This window comes from Pagrus major, chromosome 5 (assembly GCF_040436345.1).
Source record: "Pagrus major chromosome 5, Pma_NU_1.0".
Taxonomy (NCBI): domain Eukaryota; kingdom Metazoa; phylum Chordata; class Actinopteri; order Spariformes; family Sparidae; genus Pagrus; species Pagrus major.
In genome coordinates this window covers 6,652,947-6,680,724 of record NC_133219.1, presented here as the reverse complement: position 1 = coordinate 6,680,724, position 27,778 = coordinate 6,652,947, and the positions used below count along the sequence as shown (strand labels likewise).

Here is a 27,778-nt window from a genome sequence, read left to right as displayed (position 1 = left end):
CTTTGTCCCACACTGTTTACATAGACACATGTTACTCATACCCTCTTGACTGGCGCCGTCCTGCTCGGTAGGAGGATCCCATACTGTCCTGGTGTTAAAGCAGAGCAGGTAGACTCACAGGAAGAGCGGAAACATGTTTTTTATGGCTCTGCTTTGTCTGCTGTTATTGCGGCCTGGCTTCACTGCTCTAATGACTTCTCCATTGGAAGAGGTAGGTGGAAAGCTGCGGGTGAACAGGAGCACTGTGGTTAGTGATTCCTCTGATCGGGACTTCTGCAAAGTACATTGAACTCTTCAACTTGAAACTGTTTATCATCCTGTGAAAACCCACGACCTGCAGAAAGTCATACTGTGTTTTTACTGGATTTACATGGCATTCACTGAAAAACAAAAGCTCCAAAATAGTTTTGTGTTTTCATGCAGTATTTGGGCCACAGAGCTAAATTTAGACACACAGGTTTAAAGCTGCTAAAAATGGTGTTATTGTTTGTGTCCTCTTCAAGCTTTCTCATCACTCCTCCAGTCAGAAAGACACAGTTTCCTCCTCTGGTTCTTCTCCTGACGCCTCAGGTACGTAAAATCAGTTTGAAGACTCACGAATAACGCAATGAGAACTGTCTTCTTCCTGTCATGGTGTAGTGACACGTTATATAAAACATAATCTTATCTCATAACGACACTACTACTACTGAACTACAAAAACGAGCACTATACCATACAGATTATGGCAATTTACAGTAAGGGACAACATTTTGAGTAGTTAATAGGAAACAAATGGGGAACGAACTGCTATACCGCTTTTCCACCAAAATTAGCAGGCCTACACAGGTTTTTCAAACGCGGGTCAAAGAAAATCGAAAAATTGCCTTTTGACCCCATTCCTAATTTCCGAAGGCAAGGCAAGCCCTCCTGTGATTTTTATCTGAAGTGTTACATTGTACGTCACTAATGTCACATTTTACATCACAAATGCACTGGAAACAGGTGGACTCCTTTCACTATCATAATTTGAGCCACTCTATCCAATAGCATTTAGAAAGTCTAGAGAGTCGCATGATTAAATTATTTTATCCCCACTCAAATTAGCCTGGCGCTAAACCAGAAGTTAGCTGGCGATCCAGGTATTTTCATAGCCGGGAAGTAAAGCTTTTTCGGCTTCAAAACACTACTGAGCAGCTTTCATAGGAATGAATGGGGCTCGGCCTCCAACACTGTGTCCAGTAACAACACGTTCTTGAATAGGCTGCATCCCAAATTCCTTCCTTATTTACGCACCACCACTGGGTGTTGATAATGCATCATCACTTCACGCGGCTGAATCTAGCATGGTTACCCAGTCTTACGTTTAGAACAAAGCAAAGTGATAAAAACCTGTGTCTACTGCAGAGTCAATTGAAGGGAATGTGTAAATGCTGAATTTACACATTCCCATTGCACACAAAAGCCTGATCTTAGCGGGTTAAAGTGGGACTTTTGACCAGTGGAAAAGGGGTACTAGTTAACCATTAGTTAATGAGTAATTTGTAATCCAATTTTATAGAAAAGCTAATGATTTTTTAATGATTCGTTAATTAAGAAACAAGTGAGAAACAAATCAGGAATGAAATGGAAAAGGAGTATTTGGGACAATGTGCTTTATGCTAACATTAAACGCTGAAGGAGGCTGTTGCTGGTACCGTGGCTCTCCTCTACGGCTCAGGGACTGTGTGCTTAGTGCTACTGAGTTAGCTAGTTGCTGTGTACTGTGAGTGTGGCACAATGTTTTCATTGCTTACCATATCCAACTACCTCATGTCTCACTCGCATATAAGTAAACACTGGTTTTTATTTATAAATATAAATTTTGGCTGCACTTTCTCTGTCATTCTTGTGCCACTAGCTTGCAAATAGCTTTCGCAGCCCATCCAATGTTTTAGTAAGGGCCGAATAAGATGATTGGATTGGTTTACTACAGCTACAGCCTAAATTACTGGATTATTTGGATTGTGCTTCTGAGAATAACACACCAAGCCTACTTTTAACTAATGGACATGTCCTCATGAAGTAATGATTCAGTCCTCTTTATGAGGACTTCAACCACTCAGTATGATGCACCGCTTTATTTAAAGGGTCACAAATAAGTAATTGTAATAAAATGATGAAGTAATAAGGGCCTGTTACTACCACTCAGTATTATGTGTTACTACTTGGGCTGCACAGAAACAGTAACTAATGTATTCATTAACTAATCATTAACTACTGATTCAATAATATAGGATCCTCAGGTCTTCCCTCCGGTAACAGGAGTTATAGGAAGTAGTGATTCATTAATTATTGATTATTCACCAATTATCAAGTTATTCTTGTTTCTTAATTAACTAATCATTAAGTAATCATTAGCTTCTCTATAAAATTGGATAAGGAGTTACTCATTAATAATGGTTAACTAGCAGTTGATTACGAATTCAGTCTTCATTTGTTATCTGGTAACTACTCAAAATTTTGTTTCCTTTATTGTGAAGTGTTACCCAGATTACTACTGTGTGTCTATACTGTTTCTTCTCCTTGATCACAGTGAGTGGACGGCTGCGTCGATCAGCTTTGATGCCTGATATCACACATCTGGAACTACTGGTGGTGGTGGGACCTGATGTCCAGCAGGTCCACAAGCAGGATACAGAACGATATATCCTCACCAACCTCAACATTGTAAATCTGAGCACAAAAACATGAAGTAAAATGATTCAAATTGTCTTCTGAACAGCCTACGTTCTGTTGATGGCCATTTGTGTGCCTTGAAATCAATGTAGCCTACTGTATGGAAAAAAAGTTAGTGGTGCAAACTTAAACAAACACTATTGTAGGCTGAAATAGATATTATTTAAATAAAAAGTAGCACAAGTTAGGGAGAAAAATCAGTTCAGATGTAGTATGTTGAAATATTTACGTAACCACATGTATTGGCTGTACTGCAATACTATAGTCCCAGAATGACCTGACTTATATTCCAATTTCCACTCAGGCCTCAGAGCTGCTGAGAGACATGACCCTGGGAGCCAACATGAGGGTGCACCTGGTCCGCATGATCATCCTGTCAGAGCCAGAGGTAAGTAACTCACTGTTATAACTTCAATGAAGAATCAAGTTCATAAATGAGCAGATTTTAAGAGTATTATGTTTGTGCAGCTCTTGTGTAATTAAAGCATTTATAGGTACAAAGCTAATGCTGTTATCCAGAGTGACTTTGAACATCAGCACCAGTGGAATAACCTTTTTTTCTGTTTTATTATTAGTCCTTTACTTTTGTTACTGTGGTCACTCTTCTAGCCAGAGATCCAAATGTCGACCAACATTACCTCGTCTCTCAGAAGTGTGTGTGACTGGGGCAGAAGGATAAACCCCTCAAATGATACAGACCCACTACACGCTGATCTCCTGTTGTACATTACAAGGTATATGCATTGGGTTGTATTGTGAGTTCATATTGTATGAATGAACACGTTTTACTACATCTTTACTGTCACAAACAGGTACGACCTGGAGTTGCCTGATGGGAATAAGCAGGTCAGGGGTGTAGCACAGCTGGGTGGGGCCTGCTCCAATGACTGGAGCTGTGTGATCACAGAGGACACGGGCTTTGACCTGGGGATCACCATCGCTCATGAAATCGGCCACAGGTAAAGCATTTCATTACATCATTACAGCTTATAGGTAACACTTTGTTTTGCAGGGCTGTAATTTCCAATGAAAGTGTAGTGCCAGTGCAATTTGACACTAATTTGGGAAAGAAGTGAAAGTGTTTGATTGGTGCACTTTCAATTTATGAAGTCAAATTAATTGCTCTAGTAACCTGGACAGCCTCAGTTCACAGCAAGTCAGATAAACATGTAATATTTGACTACATGCAAGGGGAGGACTGAAACTGCCAAAATGAAAAATAGATATATAAGTGTCTCAATAAATAGATATGCCATTAAATGCACCAAAAAAGATTTAAAGAAAAAAAAAAATAATAATAAAAGTAAAATGTTTTGAATAAAAAAAATGATCAGCCAAGCATATATAGAGAATAAAGTGTCAAATAAAATATATATAATAATGAATATGCATTTGTATTTAAATTAAGCTTTTCATTCCTTTACACATCCCTATGTTCCCTATAATCAGTACCAAATAATATGTCTCCCTCCAAGAAAGTTCTTATAAATGATTTGGAAATTTCTGACACAATACATTGTGCAATTAGTTAAAAGAACATAGTGAATCACTGAGTATTGAGTCCTGTACTGTAACAGCACTGGACCCTGAATGTCAGTGACAGTTTGAACAAGTTAATTGAAATTGCTTAATGGTCTAAGCATCACAAAAGAGAAATTTCACCATATTTAACATTTAATTTACTTTTCACCCAGTTTTGGAATCAACCATGACGGAGTGGGAAACACCTGCAGCAGGAGCGGCTTCATAATGGCCTCTGATGGAGGCTACAACAGTGTGGATCTGACCTGGTCCCAGTGCAGCAGACAGCAGCTGCTCACATTCTTCAGGTGGGCCAGCCTGTTCAGAGCAGCTGTGCAGGATAATGCCTCTCATTCATCATGCACACCTGCCGATGTTGAAAGGGCATTTCATCTATAAGTCATATCTTCATGGGTTCACCTCAGGTTGTTTTAACTGATTCCCTTTGCACATTGTGAGAAAGGATTGATGTAATATATTGTTTTGTTTCAAAATTCTTAAAAAAAACAAAAAACTTATTACATCTTAAAAGAATAGTCATTACCCACCACCATGCTGACGGAAGGTTGGGTGAAGTTTTGTACTCCACAAAACATTTCTGGAGCTTCACAGGAAAAAAACATTGCAGCATTTTAAAAACAACAACTTTTAAAAAAACAACCGAAACAAAACATAAAATGGCTCCATAATGCTTGTCCGGCGTTATCCAAGTCTCCAGAAGCCCCGAAATACCACATGGATTTGAAAAGATTCTATATACACCCTTTTTAAAGCTGAAATCTTCACTATAGCTGCTTAGCTAAAAACATCAGCGCACACCCCGTCTGAGGTGGGTACATAAGCTTGACCACGTGTCGGGGGTGTTAATAATGTCTTTTCTAAGTAATTTGGGATCTCGGGGCTTCCGTAGACTTGTTTTTTGCATTTTAAAACAAGTCTCCAGCTACTTCAGTTGTTTAAGAAAATGCTGCTACATTGTTTTGCATTGCAATATTACATCAATCTTTTCTTAGTATTTGAAAAGGGAATCAGTTTGAACAACCTGATGAGAAAACATTAAGATACGACTAAAAAGACTCTTACATACTTATACTGCGAGTAGTTAACACATATGAAGTACATATCTGCTATAGGCTCAACTTTATACTGAAATGTCACATTTATTAATGTTCCCAGTGAAGGTAAAGCTGACTGTGTCAAAGACCTTCCTGCACTGGGAGGCTCCCTACAGAACTGGAAGCCTGGCCTATATTATGGAGTTGATGACCAGTGCCGGATAGCTTTTGGAAGCTCCGCAAGAGCCTGCTCCTTCACCAATCCTGACCTGGTAAATCACCTGTGATTGCTGCTTGATACCACCAGGTGGCATTTAACATAAAAAATATACAGTATTACCATACTTCTAGTCATTTTTACAATATTGGTCTCTTTCCATCAGCCAGCTTGTCGTGCTCTGTCCTGTCACATTAACCCCGATGATGACAGCTCCTGCAAACGCCTCCTGGTTCCACTGCTGGATGGGACAGAGTGTGCACCTAATCAGGTGCTGCTGAGTCATTTTGGTGCAATCATTTTCCAAGAGTGGTATTATTTACTAAAAATAGACCCCAACATGTGTCTTCACGAGGTAAAATGCTCTCTTGCAGTGGTGTCTGAAGGGCCGTTGTGTGTCCCTGGATGAGCTCAGCTCCTCTGTGGTGGTGCACGGCTCCTGGTCCAGCTGGTCAGCGTACTCCCCCTGCTCACGGACATGTGGTGGGGGAGTCACTCATCGCACACGGAAATGCAATAACCCAAGGTGAGAAATGTGATGCAAGCATCAGTCATAGTCAGTGCAGGCGATCCTGTGACTGTGCTTTACATGATAAGCCTAAGGGTAAGAAATTAAACTGTGTGTCATGTCTAATTTCTCAGACCTGCTTTTGGAGGGGATGACTGTGAGGGACCAGATATTGAGGCTGAACTTTGTCACCAGCAGGTAAAGTTTTCACTGGTTATGTTTACAGTGGGCCTCCGTACAGTGCATCAGTACTATTTACTCAGTCGATCATTGTATGACATGACATCACATGTATGTAACGCTGTGATCCGACCCTCTCACTGAAGTAACATAGTGCAGAAACAAGTGATAGGGGGCGGAGTGGCTGACACAGAGACACCATTCACCCTGTTACAAGACACTGTACCATCAACATGATTTTGAAGCTGTTATTTTAAGGTTAAAAAAGTTACATAATGTTGCTTTAAATCAAACAAAGTCAGTAGGTAGCCAGAATACATGGCTAAAACAAAGTAAAATTTCAAATGTTGAAATTCAAAGAGAATTCAAAACAAGAAAGATAGATAAATAAACAGGAACATTAATAGATTGAAAACTAGCAATTCAAAGTTGGGAATGGGTCAGCAATATTAATGAACAGTGTAAAAAGTACCCAAAAGTAATTCATGAGTAAAAGTAAAGACATCCTGTTAAAAAAGTTCTTGGGTGAAAGTGAAAGTCACCCATATGAATATCACTGGAGTAAAAGTCTTAAAGCGTCTGATATTAAATGTACTGATGTATCAAAAGCATTTTTCTGGCAATAAACATACTTAAGAAAAAATACATTTTACATTCATTTGCACATACTGTCGACCTGATGGCTGATTACTGGATCTGATATTCAGCATTTTTCTAATACTCAAAATCTGTTGGTTTTTTTTTAAAAAAATGTGCTTCTTTGGCTCAGCTGCAAAGAGGCAGCATGCAATTTTCAAAGTAGGAACTAAAAAATTGAAGCACTGATGGGATGACTCAGACAACCGGAGCCAAAAAAGTCATTTAAAAGTGAGACCATGAGTCTGGAACAAAGGGAGCAATTCTCAAAATGAGTTTTTGATGACATACAATGTTCCGCCCTGAATGTCTCTGTGGTCAGTGGTGGAATCAGACACTATAATCTGGCCAGAAATGTAGAAAATAATCCCTCTATCTTCTCCCACACATAGTCATGTGAGCGCACCCAGCTGGATTTCATGGCAGAACAGTGTTCCCAAACAGACCTCCACCCACTCTACCTGATACCAAACACTGCCTCCTTCTACACCTGGATCCCTGCTGTCGGCTTTGCACAAGGTGGGCCTAGTGACAACTTTTTGTGTTCCATATGTAAAGGGACAAAACCTTTATCTCATTTTTTTTCTTTCAACCGTTCTCACCAGGGGATGAGCAGTGCAGATACATGTGCCAGTCAGATGGAGAAAACTTCATAGTGAGTCGTGGCTCTCAGTTTGTGGACGGGACTCGCTGTGAGTCAGACAGCCCGCCTCCCTTTGGCTCCACAGCTGCTTGTCTAAGAGGGAGATGCCAGGTAGGGATGACTAAGTGAGACTCAGCACCCCCGAGAACAGATTTTACACTCAGTCTCACACTTTTCTAAATGCGCTGTTTGTCTCCGATCAGCTGTTCGGCTGTGATGGTGTGCTGCACTCTGGGAAAGTGAGGGATGTGTGCGGGGTGTGTGGTGGTGATGGATCGTCCTGCAGTTTGACCTCTGACTCCTACACTGGTGGTCAGGCCAGAGGTAGCAAACAACAGTGTGTGTAATTATTGAACACATTCAGTGACAGAAAATCAATTGACAACCATTTTGATTATTGATGAATCATGTATGTCATTTAGGTAGCAAGTGCATCAAACACAGTCTGATTCCCAGTGATGGGATGTACAAGTACACTTACTCAAGTACTGTAGCAGAGTATTTGCCTTTGAGTTGTAGTGGAGAAGAAGTATAAAGTAGAAGAAAATGGAAATACTCTAGTAAAGAACAAGTACCTTGAAATTAGTACAGAACTTGAGTAAATGTACTCAATTAAATTGCTTTTTTCTGGCATTTATAAGACAAAATATTTAACAGATCAACTTCAAAAACATGACAGCCTTTTTCCTCTTCTTTCTGTTCCAGAGTACACCACCTTCCTCTCTCTGCCAGTAAACGCCACACAGGTTCATATTGTCAACAGGGCTCCTCTCTTCACTCACATGGGTGAGTATCATCACTTTCACAACAGATTCAAGTTTCTACAACAGGATTCAAACTTGAATTCATTATGGGTATTTGTGTCCGCAGCTGTAACAGTCGGAGATGGGTACATTGTGTCTGGGAGGGGCAGCATGGCGCTGAATATGACCCACCCCTCCCCACTGGATGATAACCACCTAGAGTACCACCTCCACATGACCCCTGACCTTCTGCCTGAGATGGAGGAGCTGCTGCTGCCCGGACCACTGCAGGAGGAGATAAACATACAGGTCAGAAGAGATAAAATGTCCAGTCTAATTCAAGAGGTGGACTGGAAAAGTAGCTTTCAAATATTGAATCTTATTACAAAATGCTTAAATCAAAATCTATCTATGCGTGCAACATCTGATTTTTATAATTATTTTTGTCTCTGCAGGTCTATCGCAAATATGGAAAAGAATACGGAGAGAAAACAAATCCGAACATCAGCTACCAGTTCTATGTACCTACCAGCAACAGTGACTTGACAGACATCACACCGAAAGGCAAATGGGCCGTCTTAACAACACCCTGCTCTGTCTCCTGTGGATCAGGTCTGTAACTGTTAATCAAGAGCCATACTGAAAAGCACAAAAAGAACACAGCACAATAAATGTATTTGATTATTACAAATTCACAGACTGACTGCAGCTTTCTAGTTTTACAATCTCAAAGAGGACGCACTTGAAGCAATATTGACCTTTACGGGGAAGCTTTTATCACATACTTATGATATCTGTCTATCATAGCTGAAGTGATGCAAATGTCAAATTCACGTTGTCATTGTTCATATCTCAGATATTTCCACAAGGAAATACCACCAAATGTCCACTGAACTGATTAACTGAATGATCACACACAGTCCAGCAAACAAAATGAAATATTGTGTGTTTAAAATATTGTTTTGTTTATTTTCCTTGTAGATAAAAAATGCTGTTTCCTTTTGAATATCCTCAACGTGTGCTTTACTTAAGTATATTTATTTTCTGCTAGCTTATGCTTCCACTCCACTACAGTTCGGAGGCAAATATTAAACTTTTTACTCCACTACATTTATTTGACAGGTTACTTTGCAGATTACTAATGGATCAGAGCCAAAGTAGCACATTTTCTAATTAATTTATTTGATCACCAATTTTTTATTTAAAAAAACTGATTCCAATAATCAGAAAATGTAGGAATGTCTGAATGTTGGATCCGATAATCGGCCAGGCTGGTTATACTTTTGTTTATAGTAAAGCCATGCATGAGGGTGCAGAATCTGAAATGTAAAAAAAAAATTGCCCCAAAACACAGAAAAATCATTTAATTGAAACGGTTCCTTTTTCTTTCTACACATTCTAACCTTTCTTTTATTAATAGGTGTACAGAAGCACGTATACATCTGTGTAAGTGAAGGAACCAACAACCATTTGGAGGAACACAACTGTGAAACACCTCCTCCACCCACACCACCCCACACAACCTGTCAGCTCTCCCCCTGTCCCCCCAGGTTAGCCTCACACTTTGTCCTCCTCTCCGTGTGGACTGACGTGGACATGCAGCTCAGCACAAATGGGAACCCATGAATAATTCACTGTTTTGCAGGTGGGATGCGGGGACGTTTGGGCCTTGTAGCGCCTCTTGTGGTGGAGGAGAGAGAGTGCGTCCCGTAAGATGTATCCAGAAACACAGAACTGATGTGGTGAAGGTTCCTGATTCTGAATGCCCTCCTGATACAGCTCCAAGTACTGTGGAAAAATGTAACCCGCAGCCCTGTCCAGCCAGGTATAAAATCACTGTACTGTTGACCACAGAATATGAAGTATTTCAGGTTTGATAAATTAAATAATTTACCTGTGTTTCCAGATGGCGTGTGTCAGAGCCAGGGGAATGTTCAGCTGTGTGCGGGCCAGGAGAAGCCAAACGCGTCGTCTCATGTGTGCGGCCAGAAGACGGTCAGGATGTTGAAGCGGATCAAAGCTTGTGTTCAAAGCAGATCAAACCACCTGATTCTGTTCCCTGTGTAGTCGATGTTTGTCCCATTGGCTGGGAATCTAAGGCAGAGGTAGAGTAGGAAATGACTCGAATTTGGTTCTGATTTGAAAATGTGCAGCATGTCTGAACATCATCTTTTCTGAGCAGGAACAGCCCGTGTTAAAGTCTGGTTTGTTGCCGCGCTCCAGACAGGCTCCTGTGTACGTCTGGAGTCCTGTCATCAGCCAGTGCTCAAAGACCTGTGGGAATGGTAAGTGAAACCATACACTCACCTTCACTCAGAAACAGCATCTCCTTGTCAGATAAGGTCACCCAAAGCCTGATGCTCATGTAGGAACCCTGCAGGTGTGGTTCTCCTGTGTGGACCACCAGACCAGACTGGGGGTTCCTGACTTCCACTGTGACGCTTCAACCAAACCTCCACCTCAGTCTGAGACCTGCAACACATCTCCCTGCCCTCCCATGTGAGATGCCATACTTTAACTTTCATTTAATATACAGTGTTTATTTATAGTATAATCCGTGATGGAGTGTAACTAAGTACATTTACTCAAGTACTGTACTCAAAGTGTAACTTCACCAATTTATCAGATTACATGCAGCTTTTTCTCTGGAGCCACAAAGTGCTTCAAACTATTTTTTTCACATATGCATTAGTACTCCTTAAGACCTGTAAACACACTTTAATGTGTAAAATTGGTGGAGTTACCCTTTATGTACAACCTGTAGGTACTTCATTTGAGCATTACCATTTTCTGATACTTTATACTTCCACTGCACTACATTTTGGAAGCAAAAATGTTCCTTTTTACTCACTACCTTTATTTGATAACTTTAGTTACTAGTTACTTTGCAGATTACATGTTACATCAGAGCCAAAGAATCACATTTCAAATGAATTTATTTTGATAAAAAACAACACTGTTGACAATAAAAAGAAAGATGCTGCTAATGGATCTAATAATTGGTCAATCCACAGTATGAAGCATATGTAGTACATACAGTGCATGCAAATATATGTATAATTTACTTTAATTATACTTTTGGTACTTGGATACATTGAATGTCAGATACTTTAAGACTTTTACTCAAGTACTATTCTTCTGGATGGCTTTATTTTTTATTTTATCATGAGATCTTAACTTTCACTCAACCATGATTTTTGCGTACTTTTAACAAAACTGGCATTGCTCTATCCAACTGTATCCCACTAATCCGTATGTGGCCCTCTAACAACCTCAGTCCAGCCCTTGGAACATTTTATTTATGCTAATGAGGACATTAATCACTTATGTCTGTTGATAAGCACAAAAATACTCTTAGTTCATTGAAAAGTTTTAACCCAGGCTGTTCAAGCAGGGGAGTCCAACTGACAACCTACCTCTAAGATTAAAAAGGTGCATTGTTTGTGGTGGTTGAATAGACCGAGTATGTAAAGCAGTTTAAATAAGCTCAACCTTATCTACAGCAGTGAAATGCAACATACGCATCAATGCAGCAGTAATATTAATCCAAAAACATCACATATATATCGCACTATGCACTTGAGTTTATGCACCATGCACTTGATTTTATGTATTCTTGTATGTATTCCATTCTTGTAAAGTGTCTTTGAGAGTTTTTAAAAGCGCTGTACAAATAAAATGTATTATTATTATTATTATTATTATTATATAATAGTAAAACACTGACAGGGAACATTTAAATGCACTATGAGTACTTTTGCTTTTCATACTTTAAGTACATGTATTTTCAATACTTTAATACTGTTACTTAAGTACTTTTCACATGGTTGAAAAGTACTACGTATTAATTTCTACCAAAGTAATATTTGAACAAGATACCGTGTTGATTTTTGGCTACTTTTTACAACACACTATCCATTTAGAGAGAAAAGATGTCTTATAATAAGGGTTTGAAAATAACAGCAGCAAAATACATTTTCTAATCACCAGGTGGCACTCTAAGCAAGGAGTCTGCAGTGTAACGTGTGGAGGAGGGGTGGCCAACAGGGTGCTGTACTGTGCTAGAGAAACAGAGGGGGAGGAGGAGGTGGTGGAGGACTCTGAGTGCAGAGACTTTGTCAAACCCACAACGGTGGTTTCATGTAACACGCACAGCTGCCCAGCGAGGTACATCACAGAACATACACAGACAAACAAATCTTTTTTTTTCAAAGGCAAAATTTCTTAAAAAACACTTACATTTATCCAGGTGGAGGGTATTCAGCACATCAGCCTGCTCGGTGTCCTGTGATCTGGGTGTAGCTCAGAGGACTGTGTCATGTGTCCAGTTCATCCATGGTAAGGAGAGCGTGGTGTCAGAGGAAAACTGCCGATCAGCTGTCAAACCAGCCACCACAGTGCCCTGCCTGGTGCAGGTGTGCACCTTTAGATGGGAGGTGAAGCCATGGAGCCAGGTACATTTCACAGGAGACAAACTGACTGAAGATTAGATTAGATTCGAGATGAAAACATCAGTTGATTAAACATTAAGTCGATTGCCAAAAGATCAAAACCAATCTATTGATCATTAAAATACATGTTCAAGCAGTAATGTGAACTAATGATTTCAGCTTATCAAATATGAGGATTTTCTACTTTTCATATCTTTGGAAACTGAAAATCCTGAAAACAAGACATGTCACATTAAGCTCTGAGAAACTGTGATGGAAAACCTTCACTATATTTACACATTTTATATCGCAAACGAATGTCGAAAAAGAATTCTTAGTTGCTGCCCCAGATATGATAAAGAACTACACCGATGAGCCACAACATTAAAACCACTGACAGGTGACGTGAATAACATTGATCATCTGATCACAATGCGATGTTCTGCTGGGAAACCTTGAGTGCTGGCATTCATGTGAATGCCACTTGACACGCACCACCCATCCAAACACTGTTGTGGACCAAGTACACCCCCTCATCACAACAACACTACCCGATGGCAGTGGCCCCCCAGCAGGACAATGTGTCCTGACACACAGCAAACACTGCTCAGGAACAGCTCGAGGAACACAATAAACGGCCCAAGGTGTTGACCGGGCCTCCAAATTCCCCAGATCCCAATCTGATCGAGCATCTGTAAGACATGCTGGAGCAGGTCTGATTCATGGAGGCCCCACCCCCCAACATACAGGACCCAGAGGATCCACTATAAAACGCCCTGGTGCCAGACACCACAGGACACCCTCAGAGGTCTTAAGTCCATGTCTTGACAGGTCAGAGCTGTTTTGGCTGCACAAGGGGAACCTTCACAATACTAGACAGGTGGTCATAATGTTATGCCTGATCGGTGTAATAGCAGAAGATAAAAACAAAGAGGCATAAGTAGAAAATGTCAAGTAAATATTAGATATTTTTTCATTAATCTATTTGTGTAGCTTATTACTGTCTCGTAGTCAAAATCCCATTTTGAAGGACCATGCCAGTGGTTTTGCATGTTTTGGACCAGTTTATTTTCCAGCCTGGGGGTCCCAACCCAACTGAGGGTCACTAAAGCTTTACTGGTTGTGAGGCCTTCTTGATTTTAAGAGGTGCACAAAAGCTTTTTTTTTTTTTTTAAATATACAGTACATATTGTGAGGCACGATCAGCCACAATATTTTAACTACTGACAGCTGAAGTGATAACATTGATCATCTCATTACAATGCAATGTTCTTCTGGGAAACCTTGGGTCCTGGCATTCATATGGATACCACTTGACATGCACCACCCACCCAAACACTGATGTAGACCACGTAAACAACCTGCTGGCAACGGTACTTCACAATGTGAGTGACCCCCACCCGCCCACCCCCCGCTGGGACAGTGTGCCCTGACACACCACAAACACTGCTCAGGAATGACTCAATGAATGTGACAAATAGCCCAAGGCGTTGATCCGATCCCCAAATTCCCCAGATCCCAATCTGACAAGCATCTGTGGTACATGCAGGAACAAGTCCGATCCATAGAGGCCCCACCCCCGAACCCTCAGGACCCAAAGGATCCACTGCCAGACACCTCAGGACACCAGAGGTCTTGTGTCTCTGCTTCAATGTGTCAGAGCTGTTTTGGCAACACAATAGGGGCCTGCACAATATACAGCAGGTGGTTTACATGTTGTGGCTGAGTGGTGTATATCTCACCATTAAATTCATATCTATGAAGAAAACTATATAAAATTGTAATTTATGATTATTATTCAGAAACATGCCAAACATGCTCATCCTGTGTTTGAAAAGTATGCAGTTAAAACAACCAAAGAGAACAATAAACAAGCACTGGGGAGAAGAAAACACTGAATTTATAAAAAGTATCCGTATCAGTATCTAAGGTTATTGAAAATAATTTTAAAAAACCATCATAGAGTAAAAGAATTCAAGAATTCACAGGAGATAATCTGCTCCATCCATCCAAATCACTTGTTTTACACAAACGTCTTGCAATTCTTACATTCACTATTGGGTTAATTGTGCAGTTAATCATTTATTCTTTACTCTTAATGTCATGCACTGAATATTATATGCAATATCCATTAGATATGTTACTTAATCAGGGATTGTCAGTTTAATCGCTGACAGAAAATTAATGCCTTAAGGAAAAAGGTTTGGAATCAGTTAAAATGACGTCTACTTTGTGTCGCAGGTAGTCATTTTGCAAACCCTGCTACTTTTAATGTACCTTTTCCACCATTCCTGGCATCAAGTGGTTTCCATTTATTAGCAGAGCATTGAAACTTGCTCCAGGTGTGTAATCTATCATGGTGAACAAGTCTGCACGTAAACTTCATTACCATGATAATGTCCAATGATAATGTTACACTAACAGAACATAATGCAGACTCAGTGTTCATTGTGATCGATCACATGACTCAGGCAAGTTTGGAGAGTCTTCCAAATGATTTTCATATTGTAGAAAAATAACTGATAAATAGAGGAAATGACTGTCTGGAACAGATGAAAAAAATATACCCCAAAATTGTAAGATACATTCAGGAAAAATATAAATTATACACACCTTCTTATTAAAACACAGTGGTACTATATGGTCCACCATAATTATGCATTATGTTTCTTGAATGTTCTGTCTCCTGCATACTTTCATATGAATCCTGTTGATTGTGTGATATTGGAAAGTGATGCATATTTATGAATGATGTTCCTAAAATCACCACTGCGTTGTCCACTCTCCAGTGTTCAGTCACCTGTGGATATGGGATCCAGTCCAGACCCGTGTCCTGCATGGGCCCCTCAAAGCCAGAGCCCCTCAGCCCTCTGCTCTGTATGCACCTGCCCAAACCCATCACCATCCAGGGCTGCAACATGGGCAGCTGCAAGGAGGACAGACATGTCGTGTCTCCCACTCCGAGCCACACAGATGCACCTCCGCACCACATGGGCCATCCTTCTCTTCCAAGTGCTACAGAGGCCGTCACCATCCCACAGACCACAACAACCATTCCAACACCTAAACCCAGTTAGTACACATAAACTTCTTATTCATTCTCATTACAGCTGAAGGCAGATTATCTTTACGACGTCTGTTGTTTAGGTGCATGTGGGCAGCTACTTCTGAACGAATCAGGCACGGTGGACCTGAAAGATGTAACCGGCCGCTGCACGATCTCCATAGGCCGACCCCTGGATGAGGTCATTCATATTAAAGTGGATTCTGGCTCCTTGAACTGCAGAAAAAGTAGGTTTTAACACATATAATGGATGATATTTCTTTGTCATGTCCATTGCAGCTAAATAAATGTATTCTGTGTTTCTACAGAGGAGTTTGCTGCATTTTTTGACCGACTGGCTTTTGTGAGGAAGTGCGAGCAGGTAGCAGGAAGTGAACTGACCACCAGAACCAACGTCGTGCTGGTGCGTCAAAACCTGCTCACCCCCGGAAACGGGGTCGTATTCACCTACAGTTCGCAGAAGAACACGAAGAAGAGTCACCATCAGGGTAAGAGTGAGAGTGCTGTTTGGAATGGAAGCAACGATACGTGAGCTGGGGCCAATGATTTAAGCGTATTGCAGCATTAAGGTTCAGAACTGGATCTAGAGAGATGTATGCAGTATTGCGAACACTCACACAGTCTAATGCAATCCAACACAAAAGCCTGCAATATATAGACTGAAGCTGAGAATATTGTGAGGCATACAAAATGTTCTTTCCTTGTTAGGGATGATCCCAGAGTGTACCAGTGTAATGCTGACTGATTGAACGGTGTGACAGAAATGCTCTTATTATCAATACCAACAAGACAGAGGAAATTATTTTGGCCTTTCTCCTGATTTTCAGGTGCCTCCAGTGACAGTTCACAATGTAGAAACTAAACAAGTCTCTTCGCACAAATACCTGGCTGTCACGATAGATGCCAACCTATCATGGACTAAGAAAATACAGCAACACATTTACTTTCTTCGAAGACTCAGGTCTTTTGGAGCTAGTAGCCAGATTATTTCTCTGTTTTTGGAGTGCTGTACTACAGCCTGGCTTGGCAGCCTATCTGTGAAACCTTAAACTAAACTAGAACTCTCAGTAGAGCACATACCTCCGCCAAGGCCAAATTCATCCATGTTAAATTGTACTCACTCATAGACACCAGCCATCTAAATATGCCTGATTCTTTTTCATCAAGATCCATGCATCTTTCCTGAGAAATGAACAACAACGTCATAAAACATCCTATTTTTAAAATTTGAAAGACAGTGAGAAACAAATCCTGGATCTGGTCTTTCATTCGGATCTGCAGCAAAAGTTGATCAGTTTTTTGTGTGATCCTGCTGACAAACCACCAATCAGGAAATGGAGGCAGTCAAAAACATAACCTCCTTGGTGAGGTAACAATGGTTTTATTATACAATGTCAAAGTTATATTGTATAAGTTGTATTATACGATATAACTTTGACATCAAAGTTGTATTGTATAATATTTTATGTTGGTGTGCTGAGTTATATTTTATTTTGTCCTCTTTACTTCCTCTTTGACTTTGGAGGTGACAACACTTTAACTGCCAGCACCTGACAGTCCCAATAAATATTAACCAGTTTCAGTCACAAATATAATACTGAATGCCCGGCTATTGCACTAGATTGCATTTGATGATATTTTATTTATCCCATGCATTTACCAAAGATTAAATGTCTTCTCCCCACAGATTGTGACATTCAGCTTTTTTCCCCAAGGGGTGTCTTTGAGAATCCAACAACATCCAGCACTAACTACACCTGTCGAGTCCTCATCAACGCCCCTCCCTCAGTGAAGATTAGAATCCAAGCACTGCACATAGGATTAGTATTCAACTCCACCAACTCCCAGTCCACATACATTATGGTGTGGACAAGCTTTTTAACACTGCTTGTTCTTTCAATATGCTGCACAGTTAATGGGAAAGCAGGGTAATAACTGCTGCACTGTTTTGTCTTCTTCAGATTCGGGACATGGACGTCTTAAAGACCAACGTGTTTAAAGGCCAGCAGCTGTTTCTGTGGCACTCCTCTGGAAATATGGCAGAGATTGAATTTCATGGAGACTACCTGCATTCCAAAGGGAGCTTCAGAGCTGAATATTCTTTTACACGTCTTTGATATTAAATATTAACCATTTTAAAGGGTAACTCAATTTTTAAACAAAGTGTGTTTTCAGGTCTTGTGGAGTCCTACTGCATATGTGAACAAAAGTAGTATAAAGCTTTATGTGGCTCCACAGGAAGCTTCATGTAATCTGATAAATTGTCTCCAGTGATGTCACTCAGTGGCTAAGTTGCATCCTGAGTAATGTCGGCAGCAGGTTTTGAAAAGCAGGCCGCTATTCAAAATCAGTACAGCAGAACCATAGAAAAACAGCCTTTTTATTTCACAGGTCTCCCTAAAAATGTATTATTTCACCTGAATGGGCGTGGTTTTACAGGACAGTGGGAGCTGCAGTGAGCTCTGTGACCGTCTCAGCCCAGTTGTGTTTTTGTAATTTGTGTGACCTCACATCTATGTGCATGGAAATTAATAATCTGCCTTGCTAGACCATGTGGGTGGCTATATGAGACGTTTTCTGCTGGAAAGCCTTTGGGAAGTCAGGTGATATGGCATCACAATGAACAAGAACTACATAGTTGTATGGATCTTGGACATGACCTTCATAGGGGCGGACATGCTTGTGTCCCATGTGGTCTTTTTTATTTTTTGGCTTAGTGAATTTATTGTTTTCCAGTATTTCAAAGAACATTTTCAGTTTTCAGTCGCAGTTGGTTAGGTTTAGGCAACAAAATATTGTTAGGTTGAAGGCCTAGTGGGACACCTGACTGATGGCACTGGACAGCCCTTGTTGGAAGCTTCTTGGCCGATCAAGCATGTACTGAGAAATCACTCTGACTGGCTGTTCAGGTAAACAAATCAGTGCATGAAAAGACAAAATGGAAAAATAAAGCCCCATTGAGCCTGTCACTGTAGTATCCATGGTTTAGCCCAGCCTCTTGACATTTGCAACTTTTTATCGGGAATATTCTCAATTAGAAGTGGCTATATTAGAGGGAGTGTTCTCAAAAAAAGCTGCTTAAGCAGAGAGGCATTTCCTTTCACACAGGCGCAGAACATAAGAGCTTGTTGGCTGTCAGCTGTAATTTTTGCAGTGTGGTCAACAGTCGGCCGCTGAAGCAGCTAGTTCTCTGAGTTTGGTGTGTCAGGGCAATGGAACCACCTGGTTAAACTTAGGAAAAGGTCATGGTTTGGATTACCGTTCACTTTTGCTTTCACATGGGACACCAACAGAAAAAATTAGAAGTTACGAAAAAAAAAAGATCTCTAAAGTTACAAGTGAAAAAACACCCAATGCAAACCAACAAGAATGTGCAACAGGTAAAGAACACGCAAGGCGCCGCCTCAGGGTAATATATCAAGGTCCCTTTATTCCACACATTCTTCTTTCCTTGTAATACCTGGTGCCTACATTACCCAAAATGCACCAAGTGACATCACTGGAGACAATTATGGTGCATTCCATTGCAAGTTCATAGTCAGAATTCCAAGTCGGTTTTCCCGACTTCCAATCTAAAAGCATCTCAGTGCATTTGTTTGGGAAAACATGGACGCTCAATGCAAGCGGGTGTTTTAATCGTGAACTTCACAAACAACTACAGCAGCAGATTTAACCGTTAAGGGCACTTAAAAACGACAGGAGTCGTCTCCTAACACGTATTCTCAAAGACTTCTATTGAGCACAGATCAGCTGAATGAAAGTGAAAAATGACAACTACAAAGATGTATTTGCTGCAAGTTTCTCAAAACAAACACAATATAAAGTAAAAATGATGAAGAGGTAAAAGTGATTGAATAAATCCGACTTGGAATTCTGACTTGGATGACCGTTCCATTGAGCTTTTCCGTGTTGGAGGTTGCAATGGAACGCACCATTAATCCGAAACATGCAGCATTTTCTGGAGCAACAAAATACTTTTTACTACTCTTTTTACATATGCAGTAGTTTCCTCAAGACCTGTAAAACACTGTAATGTGTGAAGCAGGTTGAGTTACCCTTTAAGCAAGATTCTCTTTTTTGTTTGTTTTCATGCCTACTTGCTACTTCTTTTGACCTGAAATAAATAATAAAGGCCAAACATTCAAAATCTTTGCGTCAAGTGAGGACAGTATCATTTTGAAGACTGCACCAGGAATTAATTAAGTATAAAGAGAGGACATTATACTATTGCAGCAAATCTTCTTCATTTAAAGTTTATATATACATATAACACAATTTATTAAAATATATTATTTCCCCCACAGAGAATTAAATCTCATCACAAAGGCAGTATACTGACAGTCACACATTCTTTACCCAAAGCCCCTCTATAACAGGTTTCCCCTCAGTTCCAGCACGCTCAGTCCATTGTGCATCTATGTCAGCGTGGCATTCTGCCAGCGACTCCGGCACCGGTTCAGTTCCAGTCATCCCATCCAGCCCGGTGGGACACAAACGCCGTGCCAGGCTCCTGTGTGGGATCACTGCTCGGCTGTTGCTGTGTCTTCCAGGAGAGCTCTCATGTCCAACAGAGCATCCTCTACAGCCTGGGCAAACTTGGCAGCGTTCGTCTCTTCACAGCTGTTGAAGGCTGTAATGGCGATGTTGATGTGCTCATCCATGGGATTGTAACACACTCCATAGCCATCTGGCACCATCGGACCAAAGCACATCACACAGTCTGTCTTGGAGCCAACCTGGACACGGAGACGGGAGAGATGGGGGCAAACAAACAAACATGACTACAAATAATCATTTGCTCAGTAATAATAGATGTTTATTTTCTTAGATGTAAATATACCTGGCTGGTGGAGAGATTGAAATGGTGAGCCACAGCAAATGAAGTATCCATGAATATCTCAGGCATGGAGGTCAGGTCTTCAATACTCAACATCTTCAGCCCGAGGAGGTGTCTGTCTATGGCTTGTCCATGAATTGCCTAAAAAAGAGTTGCATGTGTAGAACTGACATGAATCAGACTGTCAGAAGGAGGCAAAATGTTAATATAAATAAGAACCAGGTCTCACATCGTACGTGTTCGTCTTATGTGTCTGAGCGGCCTTCTGCAGCAGCGCCAGCCTTTCTGAGTTCTGTTGGGAACATTTACTGTTGTGTCAGACAGTTTACAGGCCTTACAGGAACAGTCAACCGAAAAATTAAAATTCAGTAATCATCTACTCAAGTCTTCAGCTACTTGAGTTGTTTAGAAGAATGTTACAACGCAGTTTTGCTGTGAAGCTCCAGAAATGTTTTTGTGAACTATGAAACTTCACCTGACTTTTAATCAGCATGGAGGTGAGTAGATAATGATTAAATTTTCATTTTGGTTGAACTTTAAACTGCACATTTATTGTGAAAATACAGTGGTGTAACAGTACCTGTTTAGCTGGGTCTTGCATTGCCTGGACAAAGTTAAATGAGTCTACAGAAGTTGCCCGGATCGCATCTGTTCGCCCATATTTGAACATCCGTAACGATGCACTCTCATACGTCGAGCAGGGAAAATTATACATCCTGGAATTCAAAAACAGCACACAGGACATATGATGTAATACACTGAATGTTTAACACAATGTTTTACTATGAAATGGGGATGGGGATGTCTTACCTAAAGTAGGCCAGTTGAAGAGCCATTTGCACAAAGGCATCTGGACTCAGCTTCTGCTGCTTCGGTACAATTTTTCCAAAGTGAGAGAACATAAGCACCTTCACATCTAAGTCCTGCACCATTCTGATGAACCACAATGAAAAAATGGGTTACACAAAATGTGAAACAAAGCTGAGACAGCATTAAAAATAATAATGATCATAACTGCACGTTACATACATGTTCATATTTTGTTTGGCTCTCTCTATGTCTCTCTTGACCTCAGGTGTAATGTTAAAACGCAGTTTCTGAGGCATGGACAGGGGAACCATGGGGGAGCGAACCATTTCAGTTCTCTGCCTGATGAGAAAACATGAAACGCTTCATCAATTTGAGTTCATCTGAAAACAGAGATAACACTGAACTAAAAAACAGAGAGAAACTTACATGTATTTAACAACGTAATCGATGAGGTACACGATGGGTGGACCCTCAGCGGGTGCATGTTCATACACCAGTCCACACGTACCGTCTTCACCAACAATGAACTGAGGACGATTACCAAGTACATTTAAATGCAGCCCATTGAATATGCGCAGTAGAATTTCCCCTGCTGGCCCCGCCCGCGAGTTCCCGCTCTGCCCATAGACTTTTCATTTTTTGCATGTTTCAAACTAAAATACTGGCCAAATCTTACATATTGCCCCTTTAAATTCGAAGTACTGACCTGTAATGTCTTGTCAAACCAGCGGTTGCCGCTGTTCCATCGAGCTCCTCCTCCATGCAGCATTTGGGCAGCCACACGGCTCGGATACAGCTCATCTGACACGCGGGGCATCGGGGCATCCAAACAAACTGTGAAGATACTTTTCTGGATGGCACGGACTGACTCCTTGTTCGTCTTATCTGAGGACAAATAAACGCAAAAATATCACATTTTTCCATGACATATTTTCTCTCAAATACTCCTCCTTCTTGATTTCTGCACATGCTCTTAAAGTTTTTGTCTCCCCTCTGCTCACCCTTAATCAGGTTGTTATAAGCTTTTCCCCAGGTGTTGCGGTGCTGTGATGTAAGGATGCCAATAGGCTCCTTGTTAGTCTGCAAAGAGGAGTTCCAGATCTTCTCCAGCTGCATGTACAGCTGGTCTACTGTCAGCCGGGTGTCATCGCTGTTGTACACATCCAAGACAAAGAACTGCAAGGAGAAGCCAGACCAGGCTGATTAAGTCACAGGTCCAGTATTTCTTTAGCCATTAAACCAGAAATAATGAATACAAGACAGAGATGAACAGCAGTGCCATCTAGAGTACCTGGAAGTTGTGGACTACAGTGATGTGAGTGGGAGTTGTTTTCCCGATGGTGTGATTTACAACCGTGTCTCTCTTTGGCCCAGGGATGCGACAGGAGGACAGGATCTGGTAATACTGGTCCATACACAGCGGCTTCCCACTCAGATACTCAACAGGCAGGGTCTCACTATGACATAGCAGGTCACATTATCCATCAGCCATTTTTCAACCAACTGCAAGTCATGCTGATAATGAGCTTTCTGTTATTAGTTTGAGGCAAACTCACGTGTCGATCATTTTTTTAAAGTCCAAAACGCCTGCAATCAGTTTGGCAGCAAATCTGCACAGAAGACAACACTGTGTTGTTAACAACATGGTTATGATTTGTTATATATTAAAGGACAAGTCCAACCAAAAGTCGGGTTAAGTTTTTTATTCTACAAAAAATTTCCGAAGATTCACAGCAGAACAATGTTGCAGCATTCTCCTAAACAACTGAAGTAGCTGGAGACTTGTTTCAGAATGTAAAAAAACAACCGAAAAATACTAATCCAAGTCTCCAGATCCCCCCTGCTCCTATATTGTTTGAAAAATTGTATTTACACGTGTATGTACGGTCAAGCTTGTGAACATTTCAGATGCTCTTAGTTTAGTGGCTACATTGACGATTTCAAAAAAGGGTTTTGAAAAGGGTGTAAATAACATATTTTCAAATCAATTTGGGACCTCAGGGCTTCTGGAGGCTTGGATTACGCTGGATGACCTGTATGGAGCCATTTTATGGTTGTTGTTTTGTATTTTAATTGTTTATTTTTGCATTAGAACAAGTCCTGAGCTACTTCAGTTGTTAAGGGGAACACTCCAATGTTGTTTTGCTGACAAGCTCCAGAAATGTTCTGTGGATTGTGAAACTTCACCTCACTTCATCAGCATGGGGGCGAGAAGATAATGACTCAATTTTTATTTTTGGGTGACTATATCCTTTGAAGCTCTAAAGCTACTGTGTATTTAAGGGGTGCACAAACAACACACGATTCTGAGTAACAGCTTTACATTTACAAGCAAATGCCACTGGCTGACAATTTCAGAGCCTTCTGCACCCTGAACACCTTAAACTCTAGCACTGGTTTCACTGGAGTATTTCTCTATGGGGCCACCGTGTACACTGCATATCCCATGGGTCACAGTAGTCGAAAGCAGCTGAGCAATGCTAGGAGCAGCCGAAGAGGCTTTAAATAGCCAGAGCGTGGAGGGAAGCCTGCACAAAGGTCGGCTCGACGCTACAGCTTCATATGAGCTTGTTTATGTTGCACTTCAGCACAATGTAAATCATTTTTGGAAAACAACGTCATGAGAGTGACAATTAGGGTTTATAACTGATAGTATGGGAAGAAATACAGCACATATTAGAAGAACTGGCTCGTCTTTTTGTGATTGTTCAGATTTGTTTATTAAGATAAAGAGCTAAGTTTGGCTGGTTTTACAGTGGATGCTGGTTCCTCACCTCATCTGTCCTTGACGGTCGGTGAAGTGCATGCGAGGCAGGACGACCCCAGGACTGGTGTAGACCGCCACCGGCATACGGCAGTCTAGATAGGCAGACTGCATCCACCATTCTGATAGCTACAGCAGTAGTCAGACAGCAGGATATATGTTTTTTTACAGTCTGCAAGGTAGTATTACAAACATACAGATGTCTTATGCATCAAAATATACATGTTAATACAGCCAGATATCTACCCAGTTGTCTGTTTTGCGTGCTCGTCGCTCCAGGCCTTTCTGCAACCTTTCCCCCACACCACCCTTGAGGAACTCCTCCACCAGTTTACGGGTGTGTTCCAGCTCCTCCTCGCTCACGATGGGCTCCAGAGCAGCTAGGTATCGCTCACATGTCTGCTTCAAGGGTGGCACCGGCAGTTTAGGTAGACCCTCCTGGTGCGCCAGGGACCTCTCTGGGATCTGTGTAACTGGTCTGACCAGGCGACATGGCTTCACCATGCCAGGTCGAAGCTAAAAGACATGGGTTTAATAAGCACAAACTCTCCTCTGCTAACAACATTTATAAGTATTTCCAAAGTCATATACTTTACAGTAAGGTGACTTGGTCTGTGAAACCTGACACCAAAACAACTGAGGGTAAGCAGTCACACTATTTGTCTGGACCCACTGGTGAAGGCTCTGCCAGCTTATAAATAGAAGGTTGACACAGTTGAAACTTTGGAATTGGAGCTAAAACAAACAGACATGAAGGCAAGAAATAAATCTGTGCCCTCCCGCTCACTGATGGTTACCACTCAGTAGTTATCTGATACAATAAAGATTAGATTTGACAATACATTTGGATGAATTCAATCAGATTTAACATAAATCTTTACAATTAAGTAACAGTGGGAATAATTAATTCAGAAGTATTGATGTGAATCATTCTAATTAATAGTGCTGACTTTTATTGTTGGCAAGCGTCTGGGAATATGATGAACAACAACTTCCGGTAGGCGTTTTCAAAATAAAGTCGCTGTTGTCGTGATTTTGGCAATACATGCTGCAACATATACGATAAAGAGAAGGTTAATACTATACTAAAGGCTGGAGCCCTGCAGGGAATATAAAACTGTATATACAGGGCTTTTTGTCGCATATGTCCTTTTTGCAGCATGCCGGTAAGCTAACGTTATGCTATCGGCTAACATTAAGCTAGGCTAATGTTATGCAAAATGTCACCCCGACGGGGAGGCTACAAACGCTCTAAATTAACAGTCCGCCTTTAACAATAGCGTACCTGACATTATGAGAGTGTACAGCGGTAAGATACGAGTTAAATTTTAACCTAATATGATGACATTACTGTTGACCTGTGCAGCGCCCCACCCCCTTCACACAGCCTGATGCCGTACACACAAACGGAACGCTACTGCGTTTTGTCATTACGCACTTAAAATACATGTAGGCTCAAAAACAATTGACTCACCGTGGATCTGACAAAAACAGCCAACATGTTGTCCGAAGGATGCGCTAAAGTTTATGACCGTCTCGGGAATATAGATGGGAAACTGTCGGGCAGTCATGTCTCAAGGACAAGCACGCTGTCTATTCTGAGCTGTCCGCCCCCCTCGGACCCACCGAGGAAAGACAACTGCGAGCTCTCCTCTAAAAGTCCTGTTTTTCTGAGTGGAGTTTGGTACATGCGTCCTGCTGTTGCTTGATGTTTACCATAAAATCTTTCAGCAAATGTGTCTCATTTCATGTGAATATTTATTTTATTAGTAAAAAAAATACAGTAACGTGTTCCATAATTACCATTAATAAACTATTGTGTTTTAGTTTTAGTCATGGTAGAGTAATGAATTATAGATTTATCTCATAGGACAATGGAGCAGTGGAGAAAAATAGGCCTGCAAGGTCACTATAAACCCCATAAATGTGTGTCTGTAATACACCCTCTCGTGTGCACACTCACAGCCCTTATCATGAGTTAAAGTTGTAATTTAAAGCCAATACATCAGTGTTTTTTAAATGATGTTAGTTTTATTGATTTATAAAAGCAGGCCCTGGTATAAATAATACATTTACAGAATGATGTTCTGCGTTGATCTGATGCATGAGGCTGTACAGATCTTCACTGACCACATGATGGCGCTCTTCCAACATCTTTCCTGGGGAACAGCGTTAACTCCAACCAAAAGACAAGTCTCCAGAACCCCAAACCCTCACCAGTAAAATAAGGTTTAAATGAAAGGTACATTGTGTGAATAAATTACATTAATTGGCACTAGACATGTTAATGTGCATAAGCAGCCTAACCAGAAATGGACATGATTGCTCTGTATAACCACAGTTCATCAACATGTCAGAAGAACAGAGGAGAGAGATGATTTGCAGTCGTGTCATTGTTTATTTGAAAGCAATAAAATAAAACCATACAAAGAAAAACAATCTTACAAATCAAAATGCTTCGATCGCTCTGGTCCAGCCGCTGCCTGTTAACAGTGTATGTTTTAAACAAATTGTTTGAGCGGCGAATATTTGCTCAAGGTCCGTCTGCTGCCAACTCACAAACTCAGATAGTCCACCTGAACCCAACACTGAGATCAGGTTGGAGATGTTCGTGCTGTCCAACTGCTCCGTGTCTGAATGTGAATCATCATCAGTTCGCATCCTTTTACACGGCACTGGCCCAAAGTCCGGCAGATAAAACTCTGGGTCAACAATATGATAACTTGTGTCCATCTTTCGCTTTTTGCTGTAGCACTGCGCGCCCTGCGGCTGTTTTGACTGCGCGCAACAGTCTGAGTGGAAGTATCCGTTCGTGACAGTAGTCACCACATGCGTGTCCAAGTCCAGGACAGTCTTTTGGTTGGCTTGTGCGTTTGGGATAGGTAACTCCCAGGATGATTTGTCCGCACAACTCCAACAAGCTTCCGAAACCATGAGATCAGAGTCACTTGGAGAGACCACTGCGCAGGCAGACGCGTCTTGGTGCGCCACCTCCGCAGGCTGGCCGATGGGCTGGTGCGCTCCGCAGTGCCAAGTGTCCGACTCAACCCCAGTAAAGTTGCAGTAGAAGTCATCAGACAACTCCGTTAAGCTCCCGGTCAATTCGAGATATTCTTGCCTCTCACGGACTGCGGCTACATCCTCATAGTGATGCGTCCTCTGCGCCTGCGACAAGTTTTTGCTCATATAAAACTGCCTGGCGTTTCTCAGTACGTACGTTACCAGTAAGTTCTTGTGGAGCTTGATGCCTCCTCTCTGCGTCCTGGAGCTTTGGATTTTCCTCAAAGAAATGGAAATCAGGTTCTGTGCGTCAAATGCACACTCCATCCTCAACCGGGCCGACCGTTCTTTCCTCTCAGTCTCTCAAAACGTTTGTTTCCTAACTGGAGAAATATTTATGTCTTTAGCTGAGATTCCTACTCGGTTCGTGTAGACTGTGTCCATAGCGCTCCATGTCTTCCCAGTAAGGGCATGGATTTGCAACTCTCATCTTTCCTCGCCACGCCCTCACGTAGACATTGTCCAATGGGAGGGAGGCGGTGCTTCTGTTATACGCAAACATCACTACGAGCCTCATTCAGAATGCACGTAGGAGCTGACATGCTGCATTTCACTAAATGTGTTGCGAGCTTTTTTAAAATCTCAGTGCGGACAAAAAGCGTCAAAATGATCG

At 41.3% G+C, this 27,778-nt stretch overlaps 3 protein-coding genes across 3 annotated transcripts; 1 reads left to right on the top strand and 2 right to left on the bottom strand.

Annotated features, from left to right (window-relative positions):
- The first annotated feature begins 78 nt into the window (after positions 1-78).
- On the top strand, positions 79-19,841 carry adamts13 (ADAM metallopeptidase with thrombospondin type 1 motif, 13). The gene is made up of 29 exons (XM_073465994.1): positions 79-211; positions 504-570; positions 2,555-2,688; positions 3,002-3,085; positions 3,307-3,431; positions 3,510-3,656; positions 4,392-4,526; positions 5,395-5,545; positions 5,657-5,761; positions 5,865-6,016; positions 6,133-6,196; positions 7,207-7,333; positions 7,420-7,568; positions 7,661-7,781; positions 8,163-8,243; positions 8,328-8,509; positions 8,656-8,812; positions 9,621-9,750; positions 9,846-10,025; positions 10,107-10,305; positions 10,383-10,485; positions 10,570-10,699; positions 12,191-12,367; positions 12,450-12,654; positions 15,420-15,702; positions 15,778-15,921; positions 16,003-16,182; positions 17,382-17,557; positions 17,656-19,841. The coding sequence occupies exons 1-29, from the start codon at positions 134-136 to the stop codon at positions 17,809-17,811; spliced, it is 4,122 nt and encodes a 1,373-aa protein (XP_073322095.1). The 5' UTR covers positions 79-133; the 3' UTR covers positions 17,812-19,841.
- On the bottom strand, positions 19,099-25,709 carry LOC140995862 (carnitine O-acetyltransferase-like). The gene is made up of 14 exons (XM_073465995.1): positions 25,580-25,709; positions 24,352-24,621; positions 24,116-24,234; positions 22,898-22,951; positions 22,633-22,798; positions 22,343-22,517; positions 22,048-22,226; positions 21,768-21,868; positions 21,561-21,680; positions 21,342-21,464; positions 21,112-21,247; positions 20,761-20,823; positions 20,535-20,672; positions 19,099-20,430 (listed from the first exon to the last, which is right to left on the bottom strand). Exons 1-14 carry the CDS (start codon positions 25,604-25,606, stop codon positions 20,215-20,217), a joined length of 1,887 nt encoding a protein of 628 aa, XP_073322096.1. The 5' UTR covers positions 25,607-25,709; the 3' UTR covers positions 19,099-20,214.
- A 444-nt stretch (positions 25,710-26,153) lies between these two features.
- On the bottom strand, positions 26,154-27,540 carry LOC140996194 (immediate early response gene 5-like protein). Its single transcript, XM_073466504.1, has one exon. It carries the CDS (start codon positions 27,430-27,432, stop codon positions 26,554-26,556), a length of 879 nt encoding a protein of 292 aa, XP_073322605.1. The 5' UTR covers positions 27,433-27,540; the 3' UTR covers positions 26,154-26,553.
- Positions 27,541-27,778: the final 238 nt, after the last annotated feature.

Bases quoted from the DNA above. Each gene is read 5' to 3' on its own strand.
- adamts13 (XM_073465994.1), top strand. From the start codon at position 134: ATGTTTTTTATGGCTCTGCTTTGTCTGCTGTTATTGCGGCCTGGCTTC. The intron at 7,569-7,660 runs GTAGGGATGACT...GTCTCCGATCAG, and splicing joins GTCTAAGAGGGAGATGCCAG to CTGTTCGGCTGTGATGGTGT. The intron at 8,244-8,327 runs GTGAGTATCATC...TTGTGTCCGCAG, and splicing joins TCCTCTCTTCACTCACATGG to CTGTAACAGTCGGAGATGGG.
- LOC140995862 (XM_073465995.1), bottom strand. From the start codon at position 25,606: ATGTTGGCTGTTTTTGTCAGATCCACG. The intron at 22,952-24,115 runs GTGAGGAACCAG...TCTTCTGTGCAG, and splicing joins GACCGTCAAGGACAGATGAG to ATTTGCTGCCAAACTGATTG. The intron at 22,799-22,897 runs GTGAGTTTGCCT...GCTATGTCATAG, and splicing joins TTTAAAAAAATGATCGACAC to TGAGACCCTGCCTGTTGAGT.
- LOC140996194 (XM_073466504.1), bottom strand. From the start codon at position 27,432: ATGGAGTGTGCATTTGACGCACAGAACCTGATTTCCATTTCTTTGAGG.